The 26,168-nt window shown below is 41.6% G+C and overlaps 1 protein-coding gene and 1 long non-coding RNA gene across 2 annotated transcripts; one reads left to right on the plus strand and one right to left on the minus strand.

The window, feature by feature from the left end:
• The first annotated feature begins 321 nt into the window (after positions 1–321).
• Positions 322–14,762, plus strand: LOC132876041 (uncharacterized). Its single transcript, XR_009651909.1, has 2 exons — positions 322–835; positions 14,611–14,762. It is a non-coding gene; the product is annotated as an uncharacterized LOC132876041 (long non-coding RNA).
• Positions 14,763–14,784: 22 nt separating this feature from the next.
• LOC132876040 (solute carrier family 25 member 35-like) lies at positions 14,785–21,127 on the minus strand. The gene is made up of 5 exons (XM_060913264.1): positions 20,397–21,127; positions 18,470–18,535; positions 17,940–18,092; positions 17,102–17,236; positions 14,785–16,913 (listed from the first exon to the last, which is right to left on the minus strand). Exons 1-5 carry the CDS (start codon positions 20,766–20,768, stop codon positions 16,749–16,751), a joined length of 891 nt encoding a protein of 296 aa, XP_060769247.1. The 5' UTR covers positions 20,769–21,127; the 3' UTR covers positions 14,785–16,748.
• Between the last annotated feature and the right edge of the window lie 5,041 nt (positions 21,128–26,168).

The following is a 26,168-nucleotide window of genomic DNA, read 5'->3' on the forward strand; positions in this document are numbered from 1 at the left end:
TGTGTACTGTTCAGTATGCCATGTGGTTTGGGACATGACCCATGACCTAGAGTGATCATTGTAAGACATCAACATGACTGTTAGTTCTTCAGAAAGTTCTGATAGAAAAACATGCCGCTGCTCACACTCTGATCACTTTTTGGAAATTCTGTGAAACATTATGAAATGTTTTGGAGGGGAAGTTGAGCTTGTGATTCACTTGCTGAGACTGTCATCTTTCTGTTTCCTAACTAATTCTCCAAGCTCTCTCTAAACTTCTCCCTGAATCCTGTGATCCTCCGCATTCTGAGTCAGAGTCAGTCAGCTATAGATGATCAGATTCTCCAAGAGAGATTTGAATGTGAAATTCAGACCTTTACATGTGACATATGAGCAAAATAGACACTCGGGCATCCATACATGTCTGATACGTGGCCTTAATGGTCTGAGTGATAGATCAGATATCTGATGTTAATGTTCTCAGGACTGATTGAGGTTTTCCTGCAGAACCTGTAGCTTATCATCACTGAGAGCTTCTCACCTGTTATAATCAGTAATCATCAATAACACACTTTGGACCACTAGGGGTCACTTTGTGTGTGTGTATCACCAACAGGAATGGAGTTTCAAAGCGTAACCCCAGTGTTTAAACTCAATAACCCAGTAACAGTATATTCTGTATACAGTATGGAGTGTATGATGATGAATGTGACATGGCCAACTATTACTCTGCTCATGTGGGACTGTGTGTGTGTTGCCAGGTAAAAAATACAGTGAATATCCACCTGTGTTTATTCCGTCTGCCACAGTACACCACTGACATCCTGATTACCTTCAATGACCCCGTTAGCATCAGGTCAGTTTTATACACACACACAGTTTACTTTATTTGAGTCCACAATTTACAATAAATATAAGGACACAAATGTAACAGATGCATTATCTGCTCAGACATGTTCTTGATATGTGATTTCGTCAGTTACACTTTAACAGCAGCATTTCAAATCTTATGGGTAAACACTGCATCTCCTCCTCCAAATATGACGACTTGCAATTATGGATGAGACTGAACAATACTTAGCCCACTGTTTTGCTCTTGCTTTTGAAAATCCAACTATCCTGAAACCCCTAATGGGGTCACTTTGTGTGTGTATAACATGCACATGACCCAGACTGGCAAATATCAGTACAAGAAGTTGACATTTGTACCCAAAATCAGAAATTTGCTGTACAAGGGGTTGGTATTTTACAAGCTTCATTAAATAACTTTCTTCTAAATATGAATTGAAACAACAGCCTACTTCCAGGATCAACACATTCATCTTACTCTCATCGATAATGACAATATCTGGTCTGGTAACATTTATATTGATAAACATATCTGCACTAGACAGGGAGAACATTTGTGGTTTAACAAAGCAATTTTTATAAATTGAAACTGGATGTAGAAAAATAGATGGTAGATTTTTTTTTTATATATATAATGTTCACAATCCTGTCATGTCTGGAAATATAGTATTTTATAAAGATTGCAACCATTTAGTATATGTGACATAGATTCTATCACCTGGTCTTGTCCATGATGAATACAAAATGAAGGGTAAGAGTCAAGGAACCAGATGGATTGAGCAGAGTTGGTAGAACCTGAAGTCTGGCTTTAACTGTAAATATCTGGATATCCTTATCAATAGAGGCATTTTGAAGAACAGTGTGAGACGCTGAGGGAAAACAAGCTACAGTGGTGCTTGAAAGTTTGTGAACCCTTTAGAATTTTCTATATTTCTGAATAAATATGATCTAAAACATCAGATTTTCACTCATGTCCCAAAAGTAGATAAAGAGAACCCAGTTAAACAAATGAGACAAAAATATTATACTTGGTCATTTATTTATTGAGGAAAATGATCCAATATTACGTCTGTGAGTGGCAAAAGTATGTGAACCTTTGTTTCAGTATCTGGTGTGACCCCCTTGTGCAGCAATAACTGCAACTAAACGTTTGCGGTAACTGTTGATCAGTCCTGCACACCGGCTTGGAGGAATTTTAGCCCGTTCCTCCGTACAGAACAGCTTCAACTCTGGGATGTTGGTGGGTTTCCTCACATGAACTGCTCGCTTCAGGTCCTTCCACAACATTTCCATTGGATTAAGGTCAGGACTTTGACTTGGCCATTCCAAAACATTAACTTTATTCTTCTTTAACCATTCTTTGGTAGAACGACTTGTGTGCTTAGGGTCGTTGTCTTGCTGCATGACCCACCTTCTCTTGAGATTCAGTTCATGGACAGATGTCCTGACATTTTCCTTTAGAATTCGCTGGTATAATTCAGAATTCATTGTTCCATCAATGATGGCAAGCCGTCCTGGCCCAGATGCAGCAAAACAGGCCCAAACCATGATACTGCCACCACCATGTTTCACAGATGGGATAAGGTTCTTATGCTGGAATGCAGTGTTTTCCTTTCTCCAAACATAACGCTTGTAAAGGACCACACTAGTCCTTGTAAGTGTTTTGTTATTCTCTTGAGTAAAACTTACATAAATGTGTTTTCATTTGTATTTTATGTTATTTACGAATATAAGATTTAATTAAATTTCTGTTTGTGCTTTAGAATGGTTGGGCTATGAGGTTGAGTGAGTATTGTATGTGTGTGGATTTGTATGGACTTGGGGCACTGTTTGTCCTTTAAGTGACACCGTAGCTCCACAAGAGGGAGATTTGTAAAGGTAGTAACCAGGTGTGATTAATTAAGAAGCTGCTTTGTTTGAGCTTGAGCTAGGAAGGCTTGATGTCCATGCTTCACCACTCAAGCTTCACTGCTAAAGAAAAGGATATTTTGACGCCTGTTTTATAACAGAAGAGAAATGATATGTTGCATCCTTGGTGAGCGCAGTGAGGTATGTTTTGTTTGAAGTTTTTGTAACTTTGTATCAAGTGTTGGAACCAAATGTGAATGCCTTTGTTTTAATATTGATGTCTCAATTAAGAAATGTTGTACCTGTGAGAACGGTATGGTGATTTGCTGTTTGTTTGCTGTTTTGTATACCATGATATAGTTTTCACGGTGCTATGGGTGATGTTGGACTGACTTTGCTGCAAGTAAAATAAAATACACCTTGAGCATCAGTCGAGACTCTCTTTGGGATCCAAGGGTTGCTACAGTGAAAACTCAGCGCTACATCTGGGTCGTCTGCTGGGTCGTTCCTGCCGGTTTCGTGGCGGAAGACAAGGCCTCCTGTGTTACCATCTTAAACAGAGACTGCAGATGTGGTGAGAGAACTTTATGAAGAGACAATTCCAGATGAACTGAACCTTCTTGGCACAGTCCTTCATCCATGGGTACAGTGACTTTGGTTATGAATGAAGTTTGAGTTAAATGTTTGAGAAGACATGGCTATCTAAAACGCTTAAAATGGAAAAGTAAAGTGAATGTTTAATGGTTTTATTTGAATGTTTTAAATTTTTATTTGAGTGTTTCAAATTACATGGTAAAGAGAAGCCTTGTTCACATTGAGGTTAATACAAGCCAGCTCAGGCCCATATTGAATGCAGTTTAAGTAGTAGCCTAATGATTTGTGTTGGGCCTATTGTTTTTTTCCTTTAATGCTTAAAAGGGATTGGTGTAATAGAACACAAATTAATAAGTCCATTTCAGTTTTATCACATAAAAAGATAACTGCAATCACACAGTTTTAAGTTCAGAATGTCAGTGACTGAAGAAAAGGGTAAATCCACTGGTGAGAGAGACCTCTCTGAAGAACCTCCAGCAGGAGAAGAAAATTTAGCTCGCACACAAGAAGTAGTCTCTGGTACTCGTGAAAGGCAACTCACTGACAGAGGCAAACAGATGCGTGAAGATCAAGCTAAAAAGCATGTAAGGGCATTCTTGAAATCTTATGAATCCTGGAAAGGGATCGCAAAAGAATGTAGGAAAAGCCTAAAGCAATTCTGTTCAAAGGAGGATCTTGATAAAATAAATGAGTACATTCAAAGTGGATATGATCGTGTACATCAGAATTATGAGCCATTGCAGCGCAATTCAACTAACACTCAAGACATTGTGCGGAAAATGGATGCTTGTAATACACTGACCACAGAAATGTGATATAGTGAGTAAACGAATGGAAATGGGCGTTGCCCGTGATACCTTTAAAGCAGAGGTTGAAAAGCAAAGAGTGAGAATGATTTTAAACAGAGATGAATACAAATCCATCTTTGGTGGAACAAACACTGAGAGTGTCATCTCGGAAGGGACTGAAGGATTGGACGACATGTTTGTAGCCAATTCTAAGGCTTACAGTAAGCGAGCAGATGCAGAAGCAGATCTTGCAGCCAAATTGGAGCAAGCAAAGTCTATGCAGGAGATACAAGCTCAACAGAGTAAACTCATTAAGTTGGAAAGTGATTGGAAACTTCATGAGTCACAGGTGATGGTACAAATGAGGCAAAAGCAAGCTGAAGTTGAGTTGAAACTAGAGGAGGAGAAATCAAGGCTGAAAATTATGCAAGCAGATATGGATGTCAAGATGGCTGCAGCTCGGGCTCGGATATATGACAAATTTGAAGGTGGAGTGGAAAATGAAGTGAGGGAGTGCCATGAATTAGGCCCTACTAAAACCACTACACTTATGAATTCAAATCGACACCTGAGTGTAGGAGCCACAGTGTTGCACACACCATCTCATAGTTTAACAACCACATTGGCTGACGCAATTGCAAGTTCATTAAGTTTAAATCGCCTTCCTGTTCCTGAACCAGCTGTTTTCTCTGGTGATCCTCTGAAGTTTGTTGACTTTAAAATGTCTTTCCTAACCTTAATTGGTAGAAAACCTATTCCTGCCAGTGAAAAGATTCTCTACTTAAAAGGCTACCTGACAGGAGATGCACGTAAAGCAGTAGAAGGGTTCTTCTACCGGAGTTCTGAAGATGCATATGAGGGTGCCTGGGCAGTTTTAGAGGAACGCTATGGAAATCCATTTGTTGTACAGAAAGCATTCAGAGACAAACTTATGAAATGGCCTAAGATTAATTCAAATGATTCTTCTGCGTTAAGAGAGTTTGCAGATTTCTTAAAAAGTTGTGTAGAAGCAATGCCCCATGTTAAAGGACTGGCCATTCTGAATGACTGTGAGGAAAATCATAAACTTCTGAAAAAACTGCCAGATTGGATTGTGTGCAAATGGAGCAGAATTATTGTAGAAGAGCTTGATACATCAGGGGAATATCCAGTTTTCAATCACTTCACAGAGTTTGTGTTAAAAGAGGCACGAATAGCCTGTAATCCCATAGCCTCTCCCTTCTTTCTGAATTCTAGAACCCCAGAAGAGAAGCCATCTAAAAGAGCAAAGGCTCTTAGCACAAGTGCCCAATCAAAAGATTACACAAAGGTCTCAGAACGTGTATCATTTTCAAGACTCAGGTTGCCTTGCTTCATCTGCAAAGAAGAATCACATGGCGTAGCCAAGTGTCTAGTCTTTGCTGCAAAGTCCATGGCAGATAAACAGACATTTGTACATCAGAATCATCTTTGCTTTGGATGTTTGCGTAAAGGTCATATCATAAAAGACTGCAGGACAAGACATATCTGTGGGGTGTGTGGCCGCCGCCATCCAACCTGTTTGCATGATGAGAGAAGGAGAAAACCTGGAGAAACTACGGTGAAAGATTCCACTTCAACAGAGGGGCAAGTAACTCAGGATATCCATAAAGTTAACTCCCATGCCGTCATTAGAGAGGCATCTGCTACTTCAAGTATTGTTCCTGTTTTCCTGTCATCTGTGAATGAACCTAAAAAAGAAATTCTCACACATGCTCTTCTTGATACACAGAGTGATTCAACCTTTGTCCTGGAAGATCTTGTCAGAGAGCTGAATGTAGTCACTCAACCGTTGCAATTGAAACTCAGTACAATGACTGCTGTAAATAGTTATCCCTAGTCAAAGTGTGGTTGGCCTGCAAGTTAGAAGCTTCCACAATGACAATCATATTCTGTTACAGCGAGCATATACACGTGACTTTATTCCTGTTGACAAATCTTGTATACCAACTAAATTTACAGCATTGCAATGGTCTCATCTTAAACATCTGGCACATGAGTTGCCATCACTTCAAGACTGTGACGTGGGCCTGTTGATAGGCTATGATTGTCCTTTAGCTCTGGCGCCTTTAGAGGTCATCATTGGGCATGAAAATGAGCCATTCGCGCAGAAGACTGAGCTGGGGTGGAGCATCATAGGTGCAGCAAATCCACATCTGGACAGACAAGGAAGCCAGAGGTTCGTGTACAGAGTTCTAGTGAGGGAGATTGCTGTGCCATCTCCTGCAGATATTCTGAGAGTTCTGGAGTCGGACTTCAGTGACAGAAATTCTGAAAGCAAACTTGTTTCACAACATGATGTGCACTTCATTCAGTACCTTAGTAAAACAATACGACAGAGACCAGATGGTCATTTAGAGATGCCTCTTCCGTTCAAAGGCCAAAGCCCTCCTCTACTGCCAAATAATAAAAAACTGGCCATAATTCGTCTTCAGCATTTGAAAAGGAAATTAAAAGCCAATCAGCAATTCCATAATCATTACAAAGTCTTTATGGAGGAAGTGATCAGCAATGGCGATGCAGAGCCGGTTCCAGAGGCAGTAGTTGAAGAGGTCTGTTGGTTTATACCTCATCATGGGGTATACCATCCTAAGAAACCTGGCAAGCTAAGGGTGGTCTTCGATTGCTCAGCTAAATTTCATGGCATTTCCCTCAATGACACCTTACTGACTGGTCCAGATCTCATTAACTCCTTGGTGGGAGTTCTCTGCCGCTTCAGAAAGGAAGCTGTCGCCATCATCTGCGACATTGAAAGGATGTTCCACCAATTCTTTGTTACACCTGAGAACCGTAGTTATTTGAGGTTTCTATGGTGGGAGCATGGAGACCTTGAACAGGAGCCCAAAGAATACCAGATGGCTGTCCATATTTTTGGCGCTGCGTCTTCCCCAGGCTGCGCCAACTTCGGTTTGAAGTATTTGGCGCAACAGTATGAGTCTGACTATCCTTCTGCAGCTGCCTTTGTCACAAATAGTTTTTATGTTGATGATGGGCTGTTGAGTGTTCCCTCAATCAAGGAGGCCTCTGAATTGATCATTGAAGCCCAGCAGTTATGCAAAAAAGGGGGTTTAAGGCTCCACAAATTCAATTCAAATGAGAGAGAAGTTCTCAGCTGTGTGGATCCATCCGAGAGGGCAGTAGGTGTTGAATGCCTGGATCTCAGTCAAGATTCTGCCTTGCTGGAACACGCTTTGGGCCTTCAGTGGTCAGTCCAAAGTGACCACTTCACTTTCAATGTAAATATGAAGGATAAGCCTGACACCTGTCGTGGCATTCTGTCAGTAGTTGCCTCTTTGTATGACCCTATGGGGTTTGTGGCCCCATTTATTCTGAGTGGAAAGTGCATTCTTCAGGAGCTGTGTCGCAGGAGTGTCCCATGGGATGATTCACTTCCTGATGATTTGCGCCCACGGTGGGAGGAATGGAAAACTGGCCTTGAAAGGCTGAGAGAAGTTTCAATTTCTAGATGTTATTCACCACACTTTGGCAAGATCGTGAGTGTTGAACTGCACCACTTTTCAGATGCTAGTACTGTGGGATATGGTGCATGCTCTTACCTTCGATATAAAAATGACCACAACAAAGTCCACTGCAGCCTTGTCATGGCCAAGGCTAGGGTTGCTCCTTCAAAGGTCATCAGTATTCCTCGTCTGGAACTTTCAGCTGCTGTGCTTGCAGCTCGACTGAGTGTCTTGCTGAAATCAGAATTGAACATGAACATTGATGATGAGTTCTTCTGGACAGATTCTAAAGTCACTCTAGCATACATCAATAATGAGGCACGGAGATTTCATGTGTTCGTTGCAAATCGTGTCCAGTCAATAAGGCAGAATACTAACCCAAACCAATGGCATTATGTTGATACTGCAGAGAACCCAGCGGATCACGCCTCTAGGGGGCTTAGAGCATCGGAGATTCCATTAAATAACTGGCTATCTGGCCCGGAGTTCTTGTGGAAAGAAGAGTTTCAATTTGAACCCTGTGCATCAAACAATCTCATGGTTGGCGACCCAGAGGTGAAGGCTGTCCAAGTGTTTACATTAAAGATGAGCAAGTGCACAGACATGCTCGAGCGCCTGTCTAGAATTTCATCCTGGACAACACTCCTAAAGGTAGTGGGAAGAATTAAAAGACTTACCTCTGTACAAAAGTGTCTCTCAGATGTGGTGACTGTCAAAGAACGTGAAGGTGCAGTCAAAGTCTTGATTAGCCTTGTCCAACAGCAGTCATTCAGCCAAGAGATCAAAGCACTTGAAATGGGGCACAGTCTCCCAAGTTCCAGTCCTCTCTTTAGGCTCGATCCAATCTTGAAGGAGGGCATACTCCGTGTTGATGGGCGACTGAAATATGCAGCTCTCAGTGAAGAGTTTAGTCACCCAATTATCTTGCCCAATAAGGGTCACATTACACAGCTCATTCTGTCACATTATCACTCTAAAGTATGCCATCAGGGCAGAAGTCAAACTCAAATGGAGCCCAGAGCAAATGGATTCTGGATCCTTGGTTGCAGCAAGTTGGTCTCTAAGCTCATTCACAAGTGTGTGCCGTGCTGGAAGCTGAGGCGTCCTGTTGAACAGCAGATGGCTGAGCTGCCCAAAGAACGTGTTGAAGAATCTGCTCCATTCACAAATTGTGGTATGGACTGTTTTGGCCCATTTATCATTAAAAGAAGTCGCAAGGAGCATAAGAGGTATGGCTTGATACTTACCTGTCTTTATTCCCGAGCTGTGCATATAGAGATGTTGGAAGACTTGTCCACGGATTCATTCATCAATGCTCTTCGGTGTTTCATCAGTCTAAGAGGAGCTGTGCGCCAACTCCACAGTGGTCAGGGCAGAAATTTCATAGGTGCCAAGAATGAATTAAGAGAATCACTCAAACAGTGCAACAACCAGGCCCTGGAAAATTTCCTGGCTGAGAAGCAGTGTGAATTTGTGTTCAACGCTCCCTCAGCAAGCCATGCTGGTGGGGTTTGGGAGCGTCAAATACGCACCATTCGAAATGTCCTGAATGCTACATTGGCCCAAAGTGCAGGTAGGCTTGATGATGCCTCTCTGAGAACATTGTTCTATGAGGCCATGGCTATTGTCAACAGCCGCCCTCTGAGCACAGATGGAATAAATGACCCTAACTCTCTTGAGCCTTTAACACCTAACCATCTTATTCTAATGAAATCAAAGTTGACTCTTCCACCTCCTGGGAAATTTGTAAAAAAGGATGTATATGGCACCAAAAGATGGCGCAGGATTCAGTATCTGATTGAGCAGTTCTGGAGTCGATGGAAAAGGGAGTACCTGTCTAATATCTCCATAAGGCAGAAGTGGCATGTCCCCCGACGCAATCTGAAAGTGAATGATGTGGTCATTGTCAAAGAGGAAACCCTTCCAAGGAACCAGTGGCAGTTAGGACGAGTGGTGGAAACGACTGTTGATAGTGATTGCTTGGTGCGAAGAGTCAAAGTGCAACTAGGGGCCCAGAGGTCAATTAAAACTAGTTCTCCATGTAGACCCTCCATCATAGAAAGACCAATACAAAAGCTGGTTCTGTTACTTGAGAGTGAATAGTTACAAAGAGTGTACACACATATACATACACACAAACACATACCATACAAATGGTTGGAATATACATAGCTTACTGTATTTTGTGAACATGTTTTATGCTTATTTGCACATATTGGTGTGGTGATTGGTCCTTTGGAATTTGAGAATCATGTGTGATTTGTGGTAACATGACATGATTGGTGGGAGTGTAAAGGACCACACTAGTCCTTGTGAGTGTTTTGTTATTCTCTTGAGTAAAACTTACATAAATGTGTTTTCATTTGTATTTTGTTATTTACGAATATAAGATTTAATTAAATTTCTGTTTGTGCTTTAGAATGGTTGGGCTATGAGGTTGAGTGAGTATTGTATGTGTGTGGATTTGTATGGACTTGGGGTGCTGTTTGTCCTTTAAGTGACACCGTAGCTCCACAAGAGGGAGATTTGTAAAGGTAGCAACCAGGTGTGATCAATTAAGAAGCTGCTTTGTTTGAGCTTGAGCTAGGAAGGCTTGATGTCCATGCTTCACCACTCAAGCTTCACCACAAAAGAAAAGGATATTTTGACGCCTGTTTTACAACAGAAGAGAAATGATTATATGTTGCATCCTTGGTGAGCGCAGTGAGGTATGTTTTGTTTGAAGTTTTTGTAACTTTGTATCAAGTGTTGGAACCAAATGTGAATGCCTTTGTTTTAATATTGATGTCTCAATTAAGAAATGTTGTACCTGTGAGAACGGTATGGTGATTTGCTGTTTGTTTGCTGCTCTGTATACCATGACATAGTTTTCACAGTGCTATGGGTGATGTTGGACTGACTTTGCTGCAAGTAAAATAAAATACACCTTGAGCATCAGTCGAGACTCTCTTTGGGATCCAAGGGTTGCTACAACGCTTCTCATTTAAACTAAAGTTTTATTTTGGTCTCATCCGTCCACAAAACATTTTTCCAATAGCCTTCTGGCTTTTCCACATGATCTTTAGCAAACTGCAGATGAGCAGCAATGTTCTTTTTGGAGAGCAGTGGCTTTCTCCTTGCAACCCTGCCATGCACACCATTGTTGTTCAGTGTTCTCCTGAGGGTGGACTCATGAACATTAACATTAGCCAATGTGAGAGAGGCCTTCAGTTGCTTAGAAGTTACCCTGGGGTCCTTTGTGACCTCGCCGACTATTACACGCCTTGCTCTTGGAGTGATCTTTGTTGGTCGACCACTGCTGGGGAGGGTAACAATGGTCTTAAATTTCCTCCATTTGTACACAATCTGTCTGACTGCCCTGGATTGGTGGAGTCCAAACTCTTTAGAGATGGTTTTGTAACCTTTTCCAGCCTGATGAGCATCAACAACACTTTCTCTGAGGTCCTCAGAAATCTCCTTTCTTCGTGCCATGATACACTTCCACAAACATGTGTTGTGAAGATCAGACTTTGATAATCCCTGTTCTTTAAATAAAACAGGGTGCCCACTCACACCTGATTGTCATCCCATTGATTGAAAACACCTGACTCTAATTTCACCTTCAAATTAACTGCTAATCCTAGAGGTTCACATACTTTTGCCACTCACAGATATGTAATATTGGATCATTTTCCTCAATAAATAAATCACCAAGTATAATATTTTTCTCATTTGTTTAACTGGGTTCTCTTTATCTACTTTTAGGACTTGTGTGAAAATCTGATGTTTTAGATCATATTTATGAAGAAATATAGAAAATTCTAAAGGGTTCACAAACTTCCAAGCACCACTGTGGCTTTCCCTGTAGTCTATGCCCAGTCCAGTGTTTCTGGCGTTGTCTGTCTGTTTAACTGACATCAAGAATGCCCATGTAGAAGTAGGCATAATGAATGAAGTCCATTCTCCAATATAGTCGCGCTCATGGAGATGTTTTTCTCTTTAATTACCGCTCCTGAAGGAACCACAGGTGTGGTATCTGCTCGTACCCACTGTAGGTTAACTCCTGTCCAGTTGCACAGGTCATTGAGATCAGACCTGACCCCAAAACTAACATTGTTGCTGTCCAATTTGTTATTCGGCTTCTTTCGGAAGCCCAAAAAACTGGGTTCAGATTCTCGAGTGAGAGGGACTTTATGCTTTTCCAAATCAAGAAGTGATGCTCTGGCCGTTTCTCTGATGCTGTTACCATCGCTGTTAAGCATGGTCAGGAGATGGGCCAGCCGAGATCCGGCAATCCCAAGCCCCTTTCGAGTCTACTGTGATGGATAATGTCGCGGGTCATGTGGGTGCTCAGGCCAAGCCATCCTCTCACTACCTGTACAGTTTTATTACTGAAATCCTGCAAAACCTTCCGTGGCATATGGACATTGGCAAAGAGATGACCCTTCGCTAGGGCTATCTGCTTAATGCTGTCAATTTTCATGGTCAACGGGAGAGAAGAGGCATCAATTTTCTGCAGCCTTTCAGTGTATTCAAAGATGATTTCATTCACTTGTTCATCCCAGTCGCCCGCAATATTTAAATATATGTCCAAGATATGTATAAGACTCCTTTCGTGAGTAAACCTTGATTAATTTACTATTGATAGTGAATTGTGGCTCTCGATCAAATTTTGACTGATACCACCGGTTCCTGCCACTCCTTTCATAGAAAACGGCGCATTTGAACTCTTTCACTTGTAGGCCAGACCACTCAAGGAAGGCATCAGTCCTGTGAAGCATATCCTTTATTACGTTCTCTTGACGTGACAACATTTGCACATCATTAGCATATGCTTGCACTGGGTTTGGCGAGATGGTTTCAGGTGGAGCGCACTTACTCATCCAGTCTAGCCACTGGTTGATTGATAGAATAAAATTCACTGCGCTCCACAGACAGCCAGTTTTAATGCCTATATGCAAGGGTATTGGCTCTGTAAGTTGAGCTCCACAAATAACTTGAATGAAGGACCCTTTGTACACGTCTTTAACTATATCTATATACACCTGAGGCAGATGTATTTCCTCTAAAGCATGTATCATGATGTTATGTGGGAGAGTTCCAAATGCATCACGAAAATCTAGGAAAACCGAAGAATCTCGCAGACTCGTACTTAATCATTGATCCCAGTTTTTAAGCAAAATATGTGTTCATTCATTCCCTGCCTATGTATGCCTTTTGTTTAGGGGACAAGATATTGGCATCCACCAGTCAGGGAAGAATACGGGATAGGATACATTTCATAAACACCTTGTAAATAGTCTGCAACAGGGAAATATCTCTCCATGTACTCGGATCATTCGGTATGTTGTTGTTGTTGTTGTTAGGAATTCTGTAGATTAATGCCCCCCTCCATGGTGCAGGAACCCGTCTATTAATAAGGCAAGTATTAAAGCTCGTCAGTAATATGTCCTGCCACTGTGTAAATCTCAATGTTTCATAGGTTACTCCATCACTACCGCTGGCCTTATAATTAGGTAGGCAATTCAGGATGTTTAGCAGTTCTTCCTTCGTGAACAGAGGTAATTGGTGGAGGTGCTGGCTCCAAATGTAATGAATTAGTCCATGGTAGAGGTGAAAGGGGGTCATCAATTAAAGTGGTGCCTTAGCATTTTTTTAAAGTAGTAAGACTGCACTTCCTGAATATTATCGAAACATGGAGGAGAATCAGGAAACTCACTATTATCTCATTTGCTTTTGTTCTACAATGTTGCCATAAATAAGCCAGTTTGTCTCTGCTTACCTTTTTAAGACGAGAGACCCAAGGTCTGAGAAAAGGTTGCATTACGTCTCTGCAAAAACGTAGTTGCTCCTCTATCCATTGTGACAAAGATGCGACATTAGCGTCCACAGGAAAGGGTTTAACCATTGGGAGCTTTTTCAGGATTCTGCATGTATATTTAAAAGCGGCCGACCAAAAGGTCTCCTACTGTGGCTTTCAGCAGAGAATACTCTGTGCTTGAAGTACACGCCGTTCAGTAGTGATGGAAGTTTAAGCCACTTTGTAGGGTCAGGTGAGCAGGCAAACTGATTTTTCTTGTTGAGTCTCTTGGTGTTAAGAGTTTCTTTAAAAGCCTTTTCTTTGATCTGGAAAGTATTCCATTGTTGGTCTGTTAGTTGTTGATTTAAAGGCAGTAAAATCCAGAGATTTTAGCTCTTCACTAGTCAGGTGTTGAGGAGAGTCGAAACGCCATTGTTTGTAGATCCTGCCACTTGATAAAGCTTGTTTATATGCTGTTTCAATAACTGACAGTAAACACATTTTTCAGAATTGCTCTCTGAATGGCAATTACGATGGGTGTGCAGGAATGTTAAGGTAACCAGGTGGAACTTCCCTTACAGAAAAAACACATGAATTTCCCATGTATTTCACATGTGATCACATGTTACCACATGTGGAAAACATGGTATCAGATTTTGTAACGCATTACCATGGAGAGTACATGTGGAAAACATTCCCACATGTGGAAAACATTCCCACATGTGATTCACATAAAACTGGGCCAAAACCACGTTTCCCATGTGCAAAACACATTTTCCACATATTTTACATGTCAGAAATCACGTGAAGTTCATGTGGTTTTTCTGTAAGGGTTTAATTACACTTGTCTCAGCATGGGTGCCATGCTGGACGGACACACACACACACACACACACACACACAGAGAGCGAGCTTTGCCTTGCTCTGTAATGTCAGGTCACTTCAGGGACTCCATTCAGTTCACACAGTGAATCAGGAACACAGTGTGTGTTAGTGTGTGATTACAGTGTGTGTTAGTGTGTGTGATTACAGTGTGTGTTAGTGTGTGATTACAGTGTGTGTTAGTGTGTGATTACAGTGTGTTAGTGTGTGATTACAGTGTGTGTGTGTTAGTGTGTGATTACAGTGTGTGTGTTAGGAATGTGCAGTTTTGCTGAGTTGTAAGTTCAACTGAAGCTGATGATTGGTCAGCTGTTTAACACCAACTCTGTCATCGTCAGCAGTCAGGGTGAATTTAAATTCTCCAAGTTTGTGTCAAAGTCTCTCTCTCTCTCTCTCTCTCTCTCTCTCTCAGTCCTCTCAGCATTAGCAGTGGTGCGGTTTCTGATGGTGTTTGGACAGTGCAGGACTTTCACACACTTGTCCAGTCTTTCCGGCTGCTCAACCCTGAAGTGTTTGGATAACACACACACACACACCTCTGAAATAAATGTGTTGTCTCCTTCATATTTGCTATGTTCTTGTTTGGTGTGTGTGTGTGTGTGTGTGTGTGTGTGTGTAAAACACAGCCGTCTCTCCACGTCACAGAGACACAGGCTGTCTGAGGATGGAGAGGATGAATTTTATTTCTTTATGCAGTCAATAATAAATGAATTATATAACTCTAAAGGACTGAAGGTAACTGCTGCACAATGTCATATCTCACTGCCTTTATCTCACATTATTCCAGACAGAATAAAAAAATAAAACCATAAAATCCACTTTACATATTTCAGTCAGTTACAATCCACTTACAGCAACCAACTCCTGAAGAATTCATATTAAAGCTGCTGAAACAGTTCAGTCCTGCACTACTCACTCTATACACCTGAATATTATTATTATTATTATATCAGAGTGACTCGGGTGTGAAGGCCGCAGTAGTGTGACATGTTTCAGTGTTAGTGTTGGACTGGAGTGTAAAATTGTACTGTACTATTCTATCAGTCATGAGAATTTAATTTAATCGCACTATGAGTCATGGAAGCTTTTATTACTCCTCTGTGTAGTTACTGTAGTTTATTTGGTATTAAAGGGTTTTAAAGGCTTGTGACGTGTGTACGAAGGTCTCAGGTGTCTGATCCAAACTCTTCCTCGGATTAGTGTGAAATGTGTATTGACTGAAAGCGTGTTACAAACGAGAGCCACAAATGCGTATTTTTACAATCAAATAATCTGTTGACTTTTATAATAATCATGGAATTAATGAATTATTCTCTGTAACGGTAACTAAATTATATTACAAAGGAATCTATTTAAAAACAGACAGAAGAAAATTATTTCTGTGAATCTCAAAAGTTATAGTTTTTATGTGGTTATGTAAACTACTAAATCAGCCACCGACATGTTTCATTACTCCAGCGCTTTATTGCTGTGTGTGATGTGTGAGGGAAGTGTGTCATGGCACGCTGTCACGTGTTTATTTAATATTCATTCATTTGTATTTTAAAGTCTCGGTTCTGTTGTCGTATGGTGTATATTTTATGTCAAGCCAAAATAAAAGAGAAAGAGCAGTGATGTCTAATGTTTTAAATATACACACAGCTGAACTGTTCCTGCAGCGTTAGTCAGGTTTTACACAGCGACATTTCAAAACACTCAGCTCACTAAAGCAGGCTGATATTCATATTATTATTATTCAGTGCAAGATGGGGAATCTTCTTAGAAATGTTTCTGTTAGATTTCTTAAAATTCTCTTGACATCCTCACAGCAATGAATAAATCAAACGCTCTGACAATAAAAAGAAAAAAAATCCATCACCTGTGGCTTTCGCAGGGCTGTAAAACACTTGTCCAATTATTTCCCTCATTCCAAATCAAGTGACTGGACGGCCTACCTGCCTGTCTACCTGCGTGCACTCTGCCCCTGCACTCATTGCACGCGACCAGAGTCTTCCACAAGGTGGGGCAGACATCCTGCAGACATGTCGCTAAAGCTAGCAAGCTAGTCGACAGCTATGAGTACGAACAACAGCTCAGTTCATTGTTTACATTCAGTACAATAATGTTCACTGTTTTCTTACGTGTGAATGACACACAAGGTAGTTGGATATGACCATGACATGCTACATTCCTTTCCCCAGTGCGCGCTCTCTCTCTCTCTCTCTCTCTCTCTCATGGACTCGTCCTCTAGCAGGAGTCAGGCAGTGTGCATTAATGTGTTTTGGAGGCGTGGCTGTGAACAGAGGGCCAAAGGGAGGGGTGGGATCTTTCAACTGGACACTTTCAAAATCTAGCTTACTCTTCCAAATAGCTATAAGATGAGTGGAGCAGGGATTCAGATTTATGAACTTCTCTCCTTGGGAAATAAAACGTTAAATCCATCCAGACTTCATCTTCCATCACACTCGATCTCCAAATTGGAAGAGACGACCAGCTTCTGAGTCGTTTTCTCATCATTACTGTGACTCCAACATGAAGAGACACTTTAAACGCAGCCCATTCCTGTGTGTGTTAGCTGTACTTAAGTGTCCGTAGCTGGTTCCAGAACAGTAGTGAGAGGATAGTGTGCGGTCCGAGTCTGAAATAGGATGCGCCCAGACCTTTGTACAGACCAAAAACACCTTCCTTCCTCAAGGTCTTAGAGAAACAGTCCATGAAGCCTCGATACAGCTTACCCTGCATGCACACGCGCACACACACACACACACACACTCCAATTTAAATACTTCACATGTTCAATGAAATGCATCTCATTAGTTGTAATTTCAGTCAGTCATAACTGCAGGGTAATTATGTGTGAATCATGCTCAAAGCCATACAGGTCTCAAAAGGGGTGGGGTCGGGGTGAGGTCAGTGTTCTTTACCTTTCCCAGGTGATCCACAGGCTGATTATAGAGTCGTGTGCTGAGGACATCAAACGGAGTCATGCACAAAACAACCGCCACACTGCTGATCATCCCAGCAAAGAGGGGCACCAACCAGCTATCAGCTGGGAATATCTACACACACACACACACACACACACACACACAAGGTAAGAGACAGACAGCAAGAGAGTGAGAGATACAGAGTGTTAAATGAGTCATGCTGTGGAAAACTGTATTTTGTCGTTGTTTTTGAAACAGGAGGCTGTGCCTTGGGGACGTACTGTGGCTTTTCACACTAGACTGTTACCTTCGCAGTCTGTAGCGACCACTGAAAGGAAACAGGTGCAGTGAACAGGTGAGTTATAAAAGTGTCTGTTTCTTACATAGAAACGTCCCTCATTAACATATGACCACCCACTGGAATCTGTATCATGAAGATGGGGAGGAGCCATTTACCTAGAAGGAGCAAGTGGAGATGTCTGGGAGAAAGTGCAAGTGTACTGTTCCACATCGAACAAAAGAAAACCTGAGTCTGGAGACTCTTCCAAAGGAAGTTAGAACACAAAAAGTGGGAGGCGGTCCCTGAAAATTTGAGCCTGACACAATAGTTTACAGAGTACAGCCCATGTGCTGTGTATTTATTGTCCTGCACTTATCACACACTGTTGTGTATTTACACTTTACATAGTCTTGTGTGCTGTTGTGTTGCACCACAGTCCTGGAGAAACAACACTTCATTCCAGTGTATACAAGCCCTGCAGAGGACTGACAATAAAAACCCACTTGGCTTTACAGTGTCGTATGTTTTGAATGTTTTGGACAATTGTGTGTGTACCTGCAGATCAGTGATGAACTCTTTAGTGACGGAGAATGTGGACAGCTGAGCCGCAGAACCCACACCGACCCTCGGCACCGCCGCACCGGACCCTCGCCACAGTCCCATAATGCCATGCTGCCTGTGTATCACCAACAGAGCATGCATCATCCCCTACACCACCGACACAGAGGGAAGAGAGAGAGAGACACAAAGACAACGAAAATATTTGAAATGAAAAGTGAAATATAGAAAAATAATTATGAATGTTGTCTTTGTAATTATTGTTTATAATAATGTAATTGTTAATTATAATGATAAATATTTGTAACTGTAGATAAACACATTTCACCTCCTCCATTTGATCATCTGCCTGATCCCAATTCGGACCCTGTTCACTTCCCCTTAGTCACTACAGCGAGGGAGTCTACAGGTCATATCTAGTCATGTTAATAATTCAGGCTGTGGTTTCCTCTGACTCGACGTTTTGGTTATCAGACTGGAGGAAGTGTGTAGGGTAAGAAGTGTGTGTGAGCTGAAGTGGGACTCACCCGGTGCTGGTACTGGTGTCCTACAGCAATGGAGGATGTCGACTGATTCTGCAGGTGTGTTTTTACCTGAAACAATACACAGAGCGTGTGTGTGTGGGGGGGGACAGACCTTCTCTTCATTTACATACATTTGTTTAAATCAGGTTCTGGATCTGCAGTGGAAAACCCAGACATGCCACATTGTGATCTCGCGATCCAGGTGAGAATACACCTGAGAAGGTAAATGAGTATGACACACCCACTTGTAGGCACTTTACCTGAAAATTTCAAACAGGTTCAATTCACCTTAAAATCTGCTCTCTGTTAAAGGACACCCCAAAAAGAACATAGCTTTTGGAATAAATAAAAAAAATCTTATGGTTGCAGAGATACGGTGGTTTTAGTAAAAATCAACAATGGTAATTCAGTATGATGCATTAGAGCCAAAAATTATGCAATAAATTTGTTGGGTTTTTTCAAGAATTGCAAGAAGATTCAACTTCCCAGCATTATTTATTTCTTTTAATAGATACAAACCATATATTTCTGTAATCAGAAACTCCAAACCTATAGGGTGATAATGTCATGAATGGCATACAGTTGACCTTGAAACGACCTTCATGCACTGGAAAAAAATCTCAGCTGATGCAGAAACAGTGGTTCCAAGTATCTTATTCTCTGTTACTCTTCTCAATTCATCAATTCATTACTTCACACAATTAATCCCTCTGGGTGATATTATTCATAAACATTGTATTAGTTTCCACTGTTATGCTGATGACACACAGTTGTATGTCTCTGCAAAACCTGATGAGAGACACCAGCTTAATAGAATTGAGGAATGTGTGAAGGACATTAGACACTGGATGCTTATTAACTTCCTTCTGCTTAACTCTGACGAGACTGAAGTACTTGTACTCGGACCACATGCAGCTAGAAGTAAGTTTTCTGATTCCACAGTAACTCTGGATGGCCTTTCTGTTTCTTCACGTGCAGCAGTAAAAGACCTCGGAGTGATTATTGACCCCAGTCTTTCATTCGAAACTCACATTGATAACATCACCCGGATAGCTTTCTTTCATCTCAGAAATATTGCTAATTTAATTTAACCTTTAATTTAATTTTAGCCCTTTAATTTAACCTTGAAATAGGTGAAATAAATGCTCACTATGGAGCACACATGACCTCATGATGATACGGACAGAATGATGTCATCGGCTCTCTAAAGCTCTGTGTAGGTTTTCTGTACTATTATGTAATGTGAAAGTCATTATCCTGTAAAGTATGACGTGTACACGGAGTGATGGGGGGGGGAGCAGTGAAGGTGAACCCCATGGGAAAAAACACTCCATATATCTCATCTCATTATCTGTAGCCGCTTTATCCTGTTCTACAGGGTCGCAGGCGAGCTGGGTCCTATCCCAGCTGACTACGGGCGAAAGGCGGGGTTCACCCTGGACAAGTCGCCAGGTCATCACAGGGCTGACACATAGACACAGACAACCATTCACACTCACATTCACACCTACGCTCAATTTAGAGTCACCAGTTAACCTAACCTGCATGTCTTTGGACTGTGGGGGAAACCGGAGCACCCGGAGGAAACCCACGCGGACACGGGGAGAACATGCAAACTCCGCACAGAAAGGCCCTCGCCGGCCACGGGGCTCGAACCCAGGACCTTCTTGCTGTGAGGCGACAGCGCTAACCACTACACCACCGTGCCGCCCACACGCCATATATTTAAAAGAAAAACATCACTCATTGTTTTGTAGTTTACAGTAAATTAACAATCGAGAGCAGAAAGAGCCAATCACAGAATGAGATTTAAAGACTGTGCGCGGCGATGCGTAAAAGCCCTGCGCATGCGCACTTCAACACACAGTCAGAGTCAGTGACAGAGGGTAAAATGGAAACCCAAAGCTCTGGATCCGGTTCCAGGACTCACCAGGTAGATGGGGCTGCCCACGAAGGCTCCCACAACCCCGGACAGTGCACCGGCCGTGGTGCTCTTCACCGAGCTCACGCGCCCCTTCGTGTGGATGTAGCCCGCGGACTCCATGATGGCATATGAGCCGAGTCTCACCCCATTCATGAAGAACTGATAGAGCAGCGCGGGGACCAGCCCTTTCTGCAGCGCGGACAGCCCCTCCACGCGCCCGATGGTGTAGAATGCGTGGAACACGTTCCGGTAATGAACCCGGTACGTACCGCGGCTCTTCAGCTCACCCTGAAGCTGCATCCGGGTTTTAACCACCTCCAGTGGGTTCGTGAACAAGCATGCGCTGCACGCGGCCAGTCCGCTCAGGATGAAGTCCATGATGAGGATGAGGATGGAGACTGTCTTCTGAATGTCAGGAAAAACTCACTCTAAAATACAAACCGGTTAAAAGCGCGTCCATGGTTTCACTCTGTGTGTGTGTGTGTCCGATGTTTCTGTTCCTCCTAACACACACGAGATGAGCACACACCCGCAGGCAGGCCTCAGAAATAGGGAGACTAAATAACGTCACATGACGTCACTGCTGTCATTCATCTGGGTGAAGATGTGGAGCCGCGGATGCAGTGATGGAATTCATTATAAAACCTCAGTGTGTTGTCTTTCACCTGCGCACTGAGCACCCAGCAGCGTCAACTCGTTCCAGTGCAAAGGCGAATTAAACACCCACTCAGTAACATCACACACACATTAACCTTTAGAGTAGACGAGCAGGTTTGGTCTGAATCAGCTGAGCACAGGGAGGAGTCTGTGGGACATGAATAAACACTGGAGAATTTACAGGAGATTAAATGATCGCATTTTAACTGTATTTTATTGCACACAATCTGCAGTTAATCTGAGTGTGCAAAAAAAAACAACTGTTTACTCACCTAAAAAGTATTTTTGTATTTTGTCATTTAGCATTGTGGTGACAAATATATTTTTATTTTATCTCATTTAGGTAGAAAATATAAATGATAAAGGTAGAATAAATGTATATGAGTCATTCTATAATTAGGGGTACATCTCAAGTCCATGTGCTGTATTTGTCAATTTCACTAACTATTAACTTCAGCCAATGATCTTTTGTACATTAGCACACATTTCTCTTTTATATAATACAAAAAGTCAACAAATTACATCATTTTACTCTGCAAAAATGCATATATAATACTGGAATTTGGTGTTTTTATGCTGTCCGATTTTCCAATTGTCAGGTTTGGTCTTCATATTTACATTATAAAAAAAGGTTTTTGTTTAAAATTTTTACAAATATTTATTCATGGTAATTATTATAATATGACAAAAGTGTTTAAAAGCCTAAAATGCTTTATATTATAAATTAAATGAAGAATTTTGTGTGCGTCCAAGAAACTTATGTCAACTGTGTTGCCCACTGAAACCCCCCCATAAATCGGCAAATGGTTTGGTCCTAAGTCATGTGACCAACATCATGTGATGTCATATCCTCTTTGGTGGGAAATTTGAAGACTGCGTGGTAAGTTTTGAGTTCACCTCTTCAATATTTTCATCAATACTGTTGTATAGTCCTAGAGAGGGTTAATTGTCTGTCAACTGTGTTGTCAACATATTCATATAAACCTGATTTAGAAATTGTATTTACAAAGTATACAGCTAAAGATAATAAAAAATATGAATTGATTAAGGTCTTGTAGTGAAAGCTCTGAGGTCTGCAGTTAGCACAACACTCTAAAAATGGCCGAAATGTCAACTGTGTTACCGTCAACTGTGTTACCCATCAGCTATGACACAGTTGAGGAGGAGGATGTTTTTGTCACTTAATCTTCATATTGACAGACAAACAAACAGAATGATTTAATATGTTCAATTTGTTAAATAAGCTACGTTTCTCTGAAATTGTGTCTAAATGTTGTTTTAACAGTTCACCTGAATTCATCAGCTTATTTGTAGTTAAATTTAAAACAATAAAAAGCTCTTTTTATCCTAAAAAGTGTCCTCTTGTTCTTCTGCCCTGTCAACTGTGTTACTCCCATCAATTGTGTTACATTGCCTGTCAGCTGTGCTGCAAGTGTTTTTTGTGCTATAAATCTCTTATGTGTTTGATGAACTGTAAAATAAAAGATTGGGGATTATCTCTGGATAGGGAAGTCTTGTATAAGGAGGGAGAACAACTCTAAATTCGACGTAACAAAGATTTATGTTGAAAAAAGTGTCATTCTGCATCACAGTGAACCATAAAATCCTATTTATGAAGCTCAAAATTTATATTTTCCATAACAGTTGTACAGATTAATTAAAAACATCTTGTTAATGGACTTAACACCAGAAGTCCCAGCATTTTTCTGTCTACCTAGAAGACCCACATAGGGGCCATTTGGCCCGACCGCTTTTCCCCAATACACTAATCACTCATTTTGTTATGGTAATGAGGCTGTTAGTGGCAGTTTGTGGGGTGAGGAGGTCACATTTCACACACTTCACACTTCAGTGGTGAAGTCATGTTGGCTACTTCTGTGTGAATGTGAGAATGAGGAATAAAAACACATTCTATTCTAAAATGTGAACATGTGAATGTCCCATGTGACCATAACGACTCATGTGACTGCAACCAGACAATTGTTTGATGGATAAATACCTCAGTGCACATGGACTATCGCTTCAGTTCCCTCAAGAATTTTGTAGTGAAAGAAGCTCCTCTCCAAGGAACGAAGATGCAGAGATTCAACATTCAACAGGCATTGTAAGATTTCATTTCTAAGCTGTAAGGTAACTAACAGCCACATTTCCATAACAAAATGAATGTCTACAGGGAGGACTTGGGGCCAATTGGCCCTCTTGTGGGTTTTCTAGGTAAAAAGGCCAAATGGCCCCTGTCTGGGACTTCTAGTTTAAGCACTTTCAAACAAATGTGTTTTCAAATGTGTAGTATTTTTATATATGTTTAAGATGACATAACATTTGTCCGTAACACGGTTGACAAAATAAACAATCAAATGTTCATTTTCATTAAAATATTTTAAAAGTAATTTAAGATTAAGCTTGGCAATTAATTTGTTTAGGAACTTGAGGGTATATACCATGGAAACATATAGGTTATTTATTGAAAAAGAATACTGATATTTTGAGATTTTGCTTTGCATGAAATGTACCCCTAATTATAGAATGACTCATAGATAGATAGATAGATAGATAGATAGATAGATAGATAGATAGATAGATAGATAACAAAAACATCACAGAAGGGGGGAAATAAACATTTATATGAGCATTTTCCTGCTCTCCCTCTCCCTCCTTTTTTTTCCTGCTTGTGCTTCTGTGTCTTGTCTTGTCTGCTGTACTTTTTGAAGAGACTCTTCCTGCATTACTTTCTAAACTAAAAAAGCATGGAATTGATAAACTGGTCTCCTAACAAAATTGACACAGTTCTGGGTTCGGGGGAACCTGTTTGTCCTGCCGGAATGTTTGCAGCTGGTTACACGATGGACACGTGGGAGAGGTGGCGGGTCGTGTGCCTGGCGATTCTTTCTGTGGAGGACATTGAAGATATCTACCTATTCGGAACCATGATTACAAGACTTTTGCTGATTGGATTAGGCATTGCCCTGGTATATCGAGGAAATCAGACAATGGTGACAGCTGTTCAAAGCCCCACAAAGCTGCCCGATATGATTGGAGTGGTGGGCAAAGCTGTTGGCACTCAGACTGTGGGCATTCAGAACTTTAACCACAAAATGGTTGTTGTCTCGGAGCAGCTTTCAGCTTTGCAAGGAAAGCATTTTTCGGAGATCAATTTGAATAGAATGGACAGATATGGACAAGCGGTGTGGACGTGCAAAGACTGCGTCTGGAAAGACCAAACAATTCATATCTTATCGACATTCAGCTCCCTGAGACAGCACCGGCCTTGGTTCAGGCCGTTGCTGAGGAAACATTTCCCCCTGAAGGTCACTCCTGGGAGACACTCTCATTCCTCGCATTCCTCTCTAACTCTCCGCGGTTGCCATTTTTACCCACAGTGTGACAAGCAGGTGCATGACCAGCGCCTTCATGGCTGTAGGAGTGGACGGCTGCTTGCTTGCGCTGGATTACCTCCCCCCCTCCCCCCTTACCCCTGATTCCCCCCCTCAAGTCCCGTGTTTAAAGTGTACTTGTGTTGTTGTGTGCTTATGTGCAGAGGGTTTTTAAATGTTCCCACACTGTACTCCTGACAGGAGCATAGTGGGGGGGTGTTCTTTTTTTTCCTTATCTCTCCTCATGTTGTGTTTCCTTTTTATCTTTATCCCTGTCTTCCTGTCCTGTCTACCCTATGTCAATTGTATGTTGTATATGTACGGACAGGTTGATGGCTAATTTCGCTGGTACTTGTGACTAGTGACAATAAAGGGTATCATCATCATCATATTAGCTTTCAGTCATTTTAATTAAATCAGAAGCAAAATGCCGAAATATTTAAGACAGTGCAGCGGTATATATTTGTATAATGTGTGTGTTTTTAAGATTTGACATTTGTCAGTAAGTTAAATCATGAATTAATTTAGTGTCCTTAATGCTTTTATTGATATTTATTGAATTATTAATTTATTGCCTTGGTGTGTGTGTGTGTGTCTGTGTGTGTGAAGGTTCTCAGAAGGACTGAAAACAGGAAACTCCTCCTGATCAGACAGACGTGAAGAAGGTCTTCGGATGAGAAGTGAAACATCTTCAAGAATTTCAAGTGAGTCCAGTTGCCTTCTTTCACGCCTACAGTTTATTGCCTTGAGGACTGTAAAGTTTTACTGATGAAGCCTGATGATTATATTTTTACCCTCTTGTGTGTGAACTTTATTTCTTTATGCAACTTTATTCTGTGATATTTATATGACTTATGTTCCACATTTCTGTAATAAATCAGGATTTTTTAAACATTTTAAAGATAAACAGTCTTATAACTGATGAGATTTTTAAAAAAAAATACTTTGTCCCTCTCTGCATGAGTTAAGTGTTTTGAAGGATTCAAAACGTTCATTTTGAAAGAATCTATTGTGTGACTCAGTGAGTGAATCGGTTAGTTGCCCCTGGTCTGTGCATGCGCGCCACTCAGGCTCAGCTTCGCTCGCGAGCGGGTCTTTGGGGTCTCAAGGCCAATTTATGCTGACAACGCAGTCCTCGCAGATGGCGTCGCAGATGGCGTCTGCGAAGCCCCCTCCCCTTCACAGACGCTCTGCGCGCACCTCCCAAAAATTGTGACCACTGCAGACAGCCTCGCAGACAAGAGGGCTCTGATTGGTCCACTCTACATCCGCTGTACACGCACTTCCGCTTCCCAGTTTGGTTTGTTTTCACAACCGCCATTTTTAAAAACATGAGCGAAGATGGAGCAGCACGAAGCAGCATGAAGAGCGGTTGATCGAGGAAGTGAGGAAGTACGTACATCTATACGACTCCAGTTCTAGTCATTATAAGGACAGCGCATACTCCAGTAATTCGTGGAGGGAGATATCGCAGAATCTGGGCATGGATAGCGATTTTGCGCCCCCTTGCGTTGTGGCGGTGAATAACATCGCACACGCCTATTACTCCCCGCTCAACGATAAATTACAACTGTCTGCGAAAAGCTATCTGCAAAAGCCTTGTTGCAAGAGCATGCAGAGGCCCTCAGTCTCCTGTTCGTTATTCACGCGCTTCCCGCAGTCACGTGACCAAAACGAGCTGAGATCAGAGCTTCAACCAGCCATTCAGGGAGCTGCAAGACAGAGTGTGTGTGTGTGTGTGTGTGTG

This window comes from Neoarius graeffei, chromosome 28 (assembly GCF_027579695.1).
Source record: "Neoarius graeffei isolate fNeoGra1 chromosome 28, fNeoGra1.pri, whole genome shotgun sequence".
Taxonomy (NCBI): Eukaryota; Metazoa; Chordata; class Actinopteri; order Siluriformes; family Ariidae; genus Neoarius; species Neoarius graeffei.